The sequence below is a fragment of the Alosa sapidissima genome, chromosome 22 (assembly GCF_018492685.1).
Source record: "Alosa sapidissima isolate fAloSap1 chromosome 22, fAloSap1.pri, whole genome shotgun sequence".
Taxonomy (NCBI): Eukaryota; Metazoa; Chordata; class Actinopteri; order Clupeiformes; family Clupeidae; genus Alosa; species Alosa sapidissima.
The window spans coordinates 1884474-1896655 of NC_055978.1; the positions used below are offsets into that span (position 1 = coordinate 1884474).

The following is a 12182-nucleotide window of genomic DNA, read 5'->3' on the forward strand; positions in this document are numbered from 1 at the left end:
TTATGCATATACATTGAACACTCTTGCGCCACCACCAGTTCAATGCTGGACATGCGTTCATGCGCGTGATCCTTGACTCTTTTGTCTGATTTTCACAATTGAGGTAGTGTCTGAATCCTTGGACCATACAGAGTTCATCGACCCCTATCCTATCACTTTCCGCCATATTGGACCTCCGCCATATTGGATTTAGTCCAAACTCTACGAAAAGTTTCAGCGGTTACAAATTTTATCCGATTTTCACAGAACTTGTCGGAGATGATCTTCAGACCGAGCCGCACAAACGATAATTGTCAGATTTTTTAATTTCATTTTTGTTTGCCCGTGACAGCCAATCAAATATGGCGATGAAGCCACCAAACAGGAAGTGGGCTAACATCTTGGATATGCTTTAATGTATGAAGTCCAAACTTGGTACAGGGACTTGGTATCTGATTGTGAGGACGCACTAGGAAATTGGCATCATGTGGCCTCTATAGGGGGCGCTGTAATACAGGAAGTGAGCTTGTATCTCAGCAACGCTTTGGTGTACAAAGTCCAAACTTGGTATAAGGACCTGTTACCTGATTATGATGACACACTAGGAAATTGGAATCATTTGGCCTCTATAGGGGGCGCTGCAATACAGGAAGTGAGCTCCTATCTTAGCAGCGCTTTGATGTATGAAGTCCAAATTTCGTACAGGGACTTGGTACCTGATTGTGAGGACACAGTAGGAAATTGGCATCATTTGGCCTCTATAGGGGGCGCTGTAATACAGGAAGCTGGCTCATATCTCAGCAACGCTTCATTGTATGAAGTCCAAACTTGATACATGGACATATTAGATGATTGTGAGGACATGCAAGGAAAGTGGTCTCATTTGGCCTCTAGGGGTGCTGTAATAAAGAAAGTGAGCTCACATCTCAGCAACACTTTGGTGTATGAAGTCCAAACTTGGTAGAGGGACATGGTAGCTGATTGTGAGAATGCACAAGGACATTGGTGTAATTTGGCCTCTTGCTGTGAGTGCTTGCTCATGCCATGGCAACGCCATTCCTGCTATAGCGCACTGCTAGGCCCCCGCATTGCTGCTTGCAGCTATATTTATTATTATTAAGTGTGCTTGCAAAGCAGCACACTTATTGTTCTTCTTAAGTTTTATTATTATTATTTTTCCCGTCTCCCTAATTTTTTGTCAGCCCTAGCGCCTAGGCCCTTTGAGACAGAGACACCGTTCCAACTTTAAAACGTCCGGTCAGTACCGGTGTAAGTTGGTCGCGAAGATGACGTCAGGTGGGCGTGCCGTTCGTCCGCCATATTGGATTGAACAGAAAGCGAAACTAAATTTTCACAGGTCACAAATTTGGTCCGAACGCCACGAAACTTTTTGATTTTTGATTTTCGAAAGCGTTTGCCCGTCACAGCCAAACGAAATCGGCGGCGAAGCTCCGAAACAGGAAGTCGTCCATATCTCAGGAACACTGTCACATATCGATACCAAATTTTGTATATGAACTGGGGACTCCAGTGTGAGGGTGCATAGGCAAAAAAAAAACCCACCCACGGGTATTTGGTAACTCACACCATTCACCTTTTCACCATTAACCTTCTATCACAATGCCTTCCATGTATGCACAATGTCTCAGAGAGCAGACACAATGTCTCCAGGCAACCTTGCCCAATCATGAAATCCTTGCTCTGCCATGGGATAGTATGGACTTACGAACTGAAATAGCAAGGAGAACAGTAGCTATATATAGCTTACATAATAGAGTTGTTTTCACATTGACGGTATTCAAATTAAATTTTTCATTATTGTTACATATCATGATGGGAGAGTATTATTAAAAATGTTACAAGTATGCAAATGCATATGTTTACGGGCATTTAGGTTTTACTGGGTTGTTTTGTTGTAAAGACATGCAAGGCATTCTGGGCCATGTAATGAACAGTGGTCGGCAGCACTCCATAGGCTACGTATTAATATGAATAGGTGTTTCTGTAAACCTAGGGACAATAAACAGCTATCTCTGTTACAAAAACGAGCTGGTAATCGCTCATTGAAGAGGGAACTATGATAAAAAGATTGTTTTCCTAAAAGCATGGAGTTGACGAAAGAATAAACAAGCAATGTCACGTTAATGTTAAATAGCATCTGGACGCTAGGTGGCAACGTTGTATTACATTTCACTAGTGTAGCCTACTTGAAATACGGTGTGAGATTCACAAGTAAGGAAGGTGCAAATATTATGTAATTTATCATGGGAAATTATTGGAAATGTTATTTCTTGTTTATTCTAATTGCAAACCACACACATCCATTCGGAAGCACACGTAGACATTTAATACTGGAAGACTGTCATTTCGTTTATTTGATGTTGCTTAGCAACGGGGACAGACTTCAGAGCAAAGATTCTAGAACAGAGCTTCAGAGAGACACGTTTTGAGTTCGTGGCCAAGTACCTAAAATATCGGTTTCCATGTGTAGGCTATGTGCTGGATGGTGTGCTTCCTTTATGAAAGTAAGTGTTTTATACAGTTAACCCTCTAGGCGCCACAGTCGACTATAGTCGACAAGATGCGGTACTGAATAAAACGGCCGATTTAGTCAAATAGGGTGTCATATTTCGTTCGACTTCCACTCCACTAGATGGCAGACATGTCATACGTCATCCCCGAGTCGAAAAAAGGACACGCTTTAAACAAAACTTTCTAGCTACAGCGCATTGAATCAGTGCGTGCAATACCGGAGCTAGTGTGCGTGTGAGCCACTTTGTCAGAGCGATATTGTCAACGTCAGCGAGTATTTGCATTAGATTATCGTCTAATGGCATCAAAAAAGTTTACCTGAAATGAAGTGTTGGGTCTTCTATTCGCGGACTTCAGAAAATGACGGTGATTCGTTTAGTGAGGCTTCAGATGCGTCCCTGCCTTGCAATGATGCAGCTGGACAAAGTGAGAATTTACTCCATAGTTTAGCTTACACCAAGCACAAACGTTGAATCGTTTGCCCAATGTCACTGGTGGGAATAATGTTTCACGGGTTCGGAGTGTTCATCGGGAAGTTAGCAGGGTGTTAGTGGTGTGGCGAACGAGGCTGAAGGTAGCCTAATATCCATAGCGCTAGCTTCTGTCTTCTGAACGTGTGCCTCTCCACAATCGCGGCGACAGTAACGTGGTGGAGCCTTTGTCTAATGCCACTGGGTATGTTAGACGAGGTCGAAGTGCTCATAGGACAGTTAGGGGGGAATGTAGTGGCAGTGTGGGGAGTCGCAATGAGAATGACAGTAGGCCTAGTCCGAGCTGCGCAAATTCTCTCCACTCGGCGCGCGCGAGGCAGATCTGGCCATGCTGCTCGGATGGTGGAGGTGGTGACACGCTCTCTCCCTCTCCCACACACACACACACACACACACACACACATTAGGTCATGCATAGTCTATCACAAGATGATGGGAATGCCGGCCCTGTATGGATAGGGATAGGGAGTCATTATCTCTACAGCAAAAGGCCTGCTACATAAAAAAAAAAAATGTCAGCCATTTAGTAATGATTTACACTGTTGATTTGCTATCTACTTCCCTGATCATTTAGGACATACAGTACACTATGTGTTCCTTTTTGTGTGTTCATGTCCTTGTGATGTGTGTGTCTTTGTCAGCTAAGAAAAAAAACAAAAAAACATCAACAAAAACAACAAAAAGAAAAAAAATACTAACATTGTCTCTTGTCTTGTCTCGTCATCTCACTCCTGATCTGTGCCTTGCCGTGGCAAATGAGCTTTTGAACTAAACAGGTCTTGTCTACTTGTGTTTGTGTGTCATCTGAATAATATATATGTACCCCATACATGGAATCAGAGTGCCTACTGTATGTAGTAAATGGAAAATCTCTACAGCAAAAGGCCAGTCTACCGCTACATGCATTTGGTTTGTTTCTGCCATTTATTAGTAATGATTTACACAGTTTGTTCACTACTTACTATTTACCTGAGCATTCAGTATTGTGCAATATAGCATACAGAAGGTGAGGGACATTTTGGGGGGAAAGAAGTGGTGCATTTTATCATTCAAACATGCGACTTTTTATGAAAATTCTATAATCCAAGATGGCCGCCACCATATGACGTCATAATATGCAAATTAGATATAAACATTTAATCTCTTCATAAACTTTGGGTCATCCTTAATATTTCTCTAATTTACAGAAAGTCTCTATCTCTTATCACTTTTAAGATATAGCCTTTTGAAATGAAGATGTCAAAATTGATCGTTTCGGAAAAAAACCTCTGGCGCCTAAAGGGTTAACGTTACAGACATAATGAGTCATGTTGTAGTGGTCCACATAAATGTGCCCCTTCTGTTATTAGAATGCTAAGCAGAGATTTTAACATCATTCATTTCTTGTGTGGCTAGAAGCTAGCTAGCTAGGTCATAGGGAGGAGATGTTGCTGTAACGTTATGAGATTTATGTTGCTTAGCGTAATGCCATGGTCATTTGATATGAGATGCTTGTACTCATAACTTCGTCACTAGTAACTTTAGGACTCCTATTTTTTTTACTAAGAGTAATTCAGGAAGCATTTTAGCCCTAAAAGTAGCGCCTGAGTCTGTGACAGCTTAAGCGAGGACTCCTAAATAAGACCGATTCACAAACAATGTTTTGTGGTGGCATTTCACGTCGCGATGTTTTGAAATGCGTCTAACAATCACAAGGGAACAATTTTGCATTGTAGGCATAACTAAGGGATGCAGTAACACCACCAACAACAACCAAAACTAGCCTACTCATTGTTTACATGTACATTAAATGTAACGTTTCATTGTGAATCAAATTAAAAGATTCTCCTCTTTGCAAACGTTGGCATAGGCATATGGTGACAGATTAATTTAATAATGTTGCTGCGTGAATCACGGTAAGCGCGAATGAAGTGGCCACTTCTTAATAGGAGTCACTGTATGGAAGTAGGCTAAGTAAAATAGAGATGTTTAAAATAGGATAAAGTTAGGATATGTCCGCTTGACAACGCAGAGATAACTGGCCTTTGGCCATAGTAACCATCCATTTAGAACGACTGGCCTTCATAGCAACCAAGGATCTTAGCTGTGATTCATGTAGCTACAGTATACATACAATGTGATGCAAAGTATAGAAAGGTGATGAAATATACAGAGACAGGTCAAGAAATATAGTGCAATGTAGACAGTAGTATACAGTTGATTTACAGAAGGTGGTTTAGAGTAATATGAATTAAATATAAATATGTGCAGTGTATTAGCAGTTATCTCATACAATAAGTAGAATAATGTATGTAGATGTAGCAGTAACATTATAATAGTAGAAATAATAATATAGATATATGCAGTGTATTAACAGAATATAATAAAACAGAATAAATATGGATATTCAATATGACAAATTTATAACAGATATGTACATAACATACAGCTATGTGCAGTGTGGAAACAGTGTCATTGTAGTACAGAAACAACATTATAAGAGTAGTAAGAATACGTTTATGTGCAGGATGAATAGTATAAAGATCAGTAGAATAACTATGTAGAAATGTAATTACAGTAGGCCTATGTACATTTGTAAATAAATAGAAAACTATGGGTGAGAGGGATAAATTAATTTTATTTAGTCGTAAAAGTAAATTGCATTCAATTAAATTGCAATTAAAAATCTTTCCAGTAGGCTTTAATGTCACGCAAAAAGTACAACCAAAGCTGAGCTTGATCAACTAGAACGTCTAAAGAACCAGAACTTGAGTGTAGTTTTTTGCTGGGTCCCAGGCCATGTTGGTCTGAGGGGAAATGAGAAAGCGGACAGTGCTGCTAAGCAAGCCCTCAATGAAGAAGTCACAGAATGTCAAATCCCTGCCCCAGACCTTAAACCTATACTGAACTCTTACATCTCAGATAAGTGGCAATCTGAATGGGATTAATGTACCAACAACAAGCAAGGAATGTGAATTTTGGCACGTTTTCATGATCCACTGGGTCGTTATGGGCCACACAAAATACGGTGTTGCTAAAATTACTCCTATTGTGGCTATTAGAGACATGCGTTCATGAGTATCCAGCTCAATTTAATGAGTTAAGTAAAATACATTCACACACACAAAAAAAACATCACTAATGTTGTGGACATTCCTTTATTCTGAGATACATCAATAGGCTCTCAAAACAATCCCAGACATAAGGTCTTTATAGAGCAAATCCATATAGATTATTTGTCAAATAAACCAGTAAAACAGAATTAGGGGATGGAATATATAACATTCACACTCATAGCTCATATTTCTAAAATAAATCAGTGAAAAAATATCCTGACAAACAAGCAGCATTTTAATGCCTTAGTCATATTTCATAATTTCAAATTTTTCTCTAGGTTACCTGATAGCCCAGTTTGAGAGGTGCAAGACGCGTGACATTATTTATTTTTGCAGCCAATCACTGCTGTTGTTTTATTGTATTGATTTGATTTTAGTCATAGAAGCTAAATTCGAAGGCAGGCCACAGGTAAAAGCCAACGAACCGCATTCACCCCGCAAGGCAATAGTTGAATAGAGCTTTTGAGGTATTGCCACTGCTCCAACACTGAAAGGCACTGTTAGAATGCTTGGATCAAGCCAGGTTCAGCATAGCGTATGTCACTGTCTGCTCACGTTGGTGACCGGACCAGGGCAAGCACACTTTCGCAGTTCCCGCCGGAAATGCAGTCTAGTTTAAATAGTAGGACTATAACATAACATCAATGTGTGGTGGCCGGTTTTGATTTTGTGGTGCCCAGCCACAGATTAGTCAACGTATGGAAAACACTGAAGGTGTAAAATTAAAAATATTTAGCAACACATGTTATGCTTGACGAATAGACCTCTCCAGAATAAGTCCCGCCTCCTAACTTCCATATCCATCCAACCTTCGGTCGTCAAATGTCTATGGGAAATAACATGGCGTTTTGAAAGATCGTACCTGTCAAACTCTAGGTGACAAAGTAGAAAAAGCTGCTGGGCAGATTGGCCTACACACTTCTGCCATCTAGTTTCCACTGGATTTTTTGATTGACGGTGCCGTTTAAGTACTAAACGGCACCGACAATCAAAAAATCCAGTGGAAACTAGATGGCAGAAGTGTGTAGGCCAATCTGCCCACCAGCTTTTTCTACTTCGCTACCTACAGATGTTTTACCGGTATGATATTTCGAAACGCCATGTTATTTCCCATAGACAATTGACGCCAGGAAGTTGGATGGATACGGAAGTTACGGAGGCGGGACTTATTCTGGAGAGGTCTATAGAGCATCACAGTCCCGCCCACAGGAGTTTACGGAAGTAAGAATTCAATGCAATTTCTCCATTGACAATTCGGGTATAAGCCATAAAAACTGAACTGCACATGGTAGACTCAAAACCAGCTACGGCTGTACTAAGCGATTGTGTATGCTCATATAGACGCCAAAAGTTCACGGGGCACTAACCTCGTTTTGAGATAAATGTCTTTTATTCGCGATGTCTTGGATAAGTACTTCATTACCCACAATCCTGAACAATCCCACAGTGATGCCTCTGATTGGTGGAAAGGCCGTTAAGGTCATAGTTTGAAACTTTATCAGCGAAAATTATTGACAAAGATGGCGGAGTCTTTCACTGCCTATGGCGAAACTTTCTAGACGAACATTGGTACTTGTATCAACAAGCATTGTGGTTTATATATCACACGAACTTAGTCAGGGCCAATACACCATCAAATAGAACACTGGAAATGCTAGTTTGAACACTTAACTTTTCAGGTAGCCATTTCAGACATTAGAATGTCATTATAATGCTGCTAACATTAGCCTACATGCTGCAACACAGGTATGAAATATATTATGTTTTAGTGACCTTGTTGTTTCTATGAACATGAATTGTTGTTTATATGAAACATCAACTTAGTCAAGGCATAAAAAGCCCTGTATATATATCCCCATTAAGAACTTAAACCTTTCAACTAGTTAGCTAGCTGATAGCAAAGCTGGATGCTACCACCGGGTAGACACTGCAGTAAAATGGTTAGCAAACCGTCCATGCCCCCGTGAATATTTCAGTTTCAAGGACGAAATCAAGAGTGTCCAAAGGGGTGAAAACCACTTTAAATCGGGTCACATTATTGACTGTTGTGTGTCGAGGGTCAGCTTGTGGGTTTTGTATGGGCCAGCATGAGGGACAAGACCTATCAAACCTACGAAGTTGTGTGGTGAGTTTTGCAGGGAGGTTGGTAATGCTAGTTAACATTAGCTAGGCTACTGTTGCCTTCATACTGTATGAGCCATATCATCAATCATTAACCTAGAAATACTTCTTCGTACATTTAATGAACGTTTTGTGTAATAATTCACAGCAAGTTAATAAACTGAATATGGTGGTCCAAGAGCAGACCATGCACCGGTCCATGCATCAGGATGGCAGTCAGATACGAAGCACTGCACAATGTTGCTAACGTTAACGTTAACCGCTTTCACACACACAATATAAAATACACGATGGTAAATATAACATTCAATACCAAAACACTATTATTTACACGATTACTCCTGAAATAACTGCTATTAACTATATAAAAATCAATGTTTAGAGGAAAGGGTTTGCGTGCTGTCGCCGGTTGGAAATGATTTCGCGCTGGTTCGTGCTGCTTATATATTTTTCAGTGAGGCGCGGTGGTTTATGGGATGAGTAGTTCCTTCGCTCGGAAATGAAAATATGTACACAGTCTTGTACCTTTGACTTTTTTTGGACTTTCTCTTCGTTTTTTCACTCGAAATGATATGTTGTATGCTTATGAGTTACGCCGTAGCTGATTAGCCTAAGACATGCTCTAAAACTCTTTAGATACGGATTTTTCCAAAACGTCAATGGGAGAAATGAATGGGAAATTTACTTCCGGAAACTAAGCTCTCTCGGAGGAGGGGCGGGACTGTGATGCTCTATAGACTCTCATATTTTGCGTCGACGTATTTTTTGCGTCAACGTCATCGATTACGTCGACGCGTTGTCCCAGCCCTAGTCACATGTCTTCTTAATTATAGTCATTTTCGTTGGATAGCCTACATATTGCACAATTAGTAGCCTATACAGCCTGTCCAAATATGACATTTAGGGATCATTATTTGTGTAGCCTAAAGTGAATCCTTAACTCAATATTGATTTGCATTTTGTATTATCACATACACACCCAGCACCAGACCCGAACACTGTTGCATTGTTTTTTTAATCAGAACAGCAGTTTTCAGATTACATTATGTGCTTACATACTGTAATTGCTGATTGACTGTTGTTGAAAGAAATGGCTGATCTTTAATGCAATATCTACATTGCCCATTATCAGCAACCATTCATCTAATGGTGCAAAGGCACATTCTGTTTACTAATCTGATATCATTTTAAAAGGCTAACTGAGAAAATATTGGAGAACCTTTTTGCAATTTTGTAAGCACGTAATGTAATCTGAAAACTGCCTGAGTAAAAAAACAATGCAAATGATTTCAGCTGGTATTCTGTCTATAATGGAATGGAAATTGTCTCCAAACTTTTGACTGGTAGTGTAAATCCAAACAGATCTGCAACACTGCCTATGTAAGCTACGCCAATTTAAATCATATGAAACACAATTAGCAAGGTGCAAAAACAATAAGAAAGGTGGTTCAGTGAGTAGGCTTATTGTGTAATATACTGTTGCAGTAGATTAATGGGGGTTTTTTTTAGCTAGGTGGTCCTTGAGTTTTTTTATTGGTTAAGTTGTCCTTGGTCTGAAAAAGTTTGAGAAACACTGTGCTAGACGACACTGGCTGCAAATTACATTTACATTTAAGATACCCAGAAAACACTAGGTCAAGTTAGCAACTTTATCTCATCTTATATTTCTTAATTCTGCTTTTGTAAAATGACCCTCAGGTCATGTTCGAGACTAGCCTGGCTAGCGCCACCACTTCTCAATGAGACGTGGTCTGGGAACCAAACGTTAATTTTCTCATATTTGAAAAAAATGCCCAGATCCGTTTATTGGGTGCCACGGATGTCTATCAAATGCGTCTGTGCATAGCTCATCATCGTCTTGCTTTCCCCCTTGTTCTGTGATTGGTCCCCTATCTCAGGCGAAAATTTGCTCCATGGTCTCCAGGCTGCCTTAGCAGTGTGAATCAAATCGCGCGCAAGGCAGCATGGGAACACCCAGGCTAGTTCGAGACAAGAGCTCAAAACATATAAAAGCACCTCCTACTGAAAAAGAAATGATGTTGGAAAACACCATACCTGGAAGATCCTGTAAAAATGTCACAGATGGTGTTCCACCTATCTAGAAATATTTGATCTTGTGGATAAATTTAACACTATTGCAGATGAAAGCATGGTGCTGATATCAATGTACATGTCATAAGAATATATCTAAGCAACCTATTCATTTTTTGGAATACACAGACAGATTGATAAATGGTTGGTTGAAATAGGTGGCTTTGTGTGTTGCTTGTGTTCTTTATTCTGAGATATGACCTGAAAGGAAGGACTCTCGGAGGTTCTTGCAGCATAGAATGGTATACCATGTGAATCAGAACCTGAGAAAATACTACATGAGCTTTGACTGTGTTACAATACATGTTGACATCTGTCTCTTCCTGTCACATGTTCTTTCTTTACAGCCAACGCTACTGCATGTGTAACCCAGATGTGGTACAGCAATTCCATAATCCAGACACCATCTTCATCTTGGCTTTTGCCATCATTCTCCTCAACACAGATATGTACAGCCCCAACATTAAACCTGACCGTAAGATGATGCTGGAGGATTTCATCCGGAACTTGAGAGGTGAGATGGTAAACAAAGCAGTGTATGTGCAATTGATTCCAAAATACCTTGAGTGAATTTTGTGCTTTGGCAACACTGTACCTACAGTCATGCTGATAAAGCAACGTTGAATTGAATTGAATCCAGTTTATGGCCAAATTTTTGCCAAAAATGACTGTTAATGACACAGAGAGTTGCAGTGTAACAGTAGGGAAGGAAAGGGAAAATACTTTTTACGTCTTACGACTTTTTTAAGTACTAAGTCTTGCTAGCTGTTGCTAGTTAGCTAAATTATTTTATACGCAACCCTCGGCTATATGAACAAAATATATCACAGTTAAGGCCAATGAGAATGACATGCAAAAACCTATTTATGAAGAAACAAAGACCCAGCATCATAAAACAAAATCACACCAATGTGCAAATGTCAAAATGAGCTAGCCATTCAGAAAGTCTATTAAACATTGCTAATCTTGGTAAGCCACTATGCCAACTAACCTAACTGCTACTTAACTTGAAGCTGCTGTTTAACACAGCCTACCTAAATCCAAAGTAACAGGTTGATGTTGAACCTGTCCTATACCCTATTTTTACTTGCAACAGACAGGGGATGTTATGGAAGACGACGGATTTCACTATTCCATTTGTGATTGGCTTTTAGCATGTATTTTTCCTGAGAAATTGAAGAAAACTCTGAATGTATAAAATAAACTTCACATAAACTATTCCAGATTTTCCTTTGCCTTTTTGTATAGAAAAAGTGTGTAGCAGTAAGTACATAAACCTCTCTCCTGCTGCCGTAAAGGGGAATTCTGGCTATTTTTCACATAGATCTCCGTTTCTCAAGGTCACTGTCTCGAGTACTGACGGTACAAAAAAACAAAAACAGTCAGTGTTCATGCCCCCAGAGTGTAGCGCTGTAGCTGCCTGGCTGCTAGCAACTCAAGCTAGGTAAAACCGACAGTACTGGGTGACAGATGCAAGCACCCATGGGAGCATTAGCTTTTTAGCTAGCACACCTGCCTCCCAGTCTGAGGTTTGAGCCTGGGCAGGTGCAATCCTCCTTAAAGATTCAACATTGTACCTTCTACAATAGACATTTTGGTCAGTTTAGACAAGGCATGTTATAAATGTTGTTTTGTCTCTTTTGCCTCTTATGTATCTTGTTTTGTCTCTAATTATATATACTGTATACTTTACTTATTTCACTCATTTTTGTAGGTGTGGATGATGGAGCTGATATACCACGGGATACGGTTGTAGGTATTTATGAGCGTATACAGCTGAGGGAACTACGCTCCAATGAGGATCATGTCACCTATGTCACCAAGGTGGAGCAAAGCATCGTTGGAATGAAGACAGTGAGTCTGTTCTACAGTA

The 12182-nt window shown here is 40.0% G+C and overlaps 1 protein-coding gene across 3 annotated transcripts in view; it reads left to right on the plus strand.

Annotated features, from left to right (window-relative positions):
• Positions 1-12182, plus strand: part of iqsec3a (IQ motif and Sec7 domain ArfGEF 3a) — a 137350-nt gene that overhangs the window by 91314 nt on the left and 33854 nt on the right. For all 3 annotated transcript variants that reach the window (XM_042077935.1, XM_042077936.1, XM_042077937.1), the window contains exons 7-8: positions 10657-10823; positions 12024-12163. In XM_042077935.1, the coding sequence (XP_041933869.1) occupies positions 10657-10823; positions 12024-12163 (307 nt within the window). The remainder of the gene's footprint in view (positions 1-10656; positions 10824-12023; positions 12164-12182) is intronic.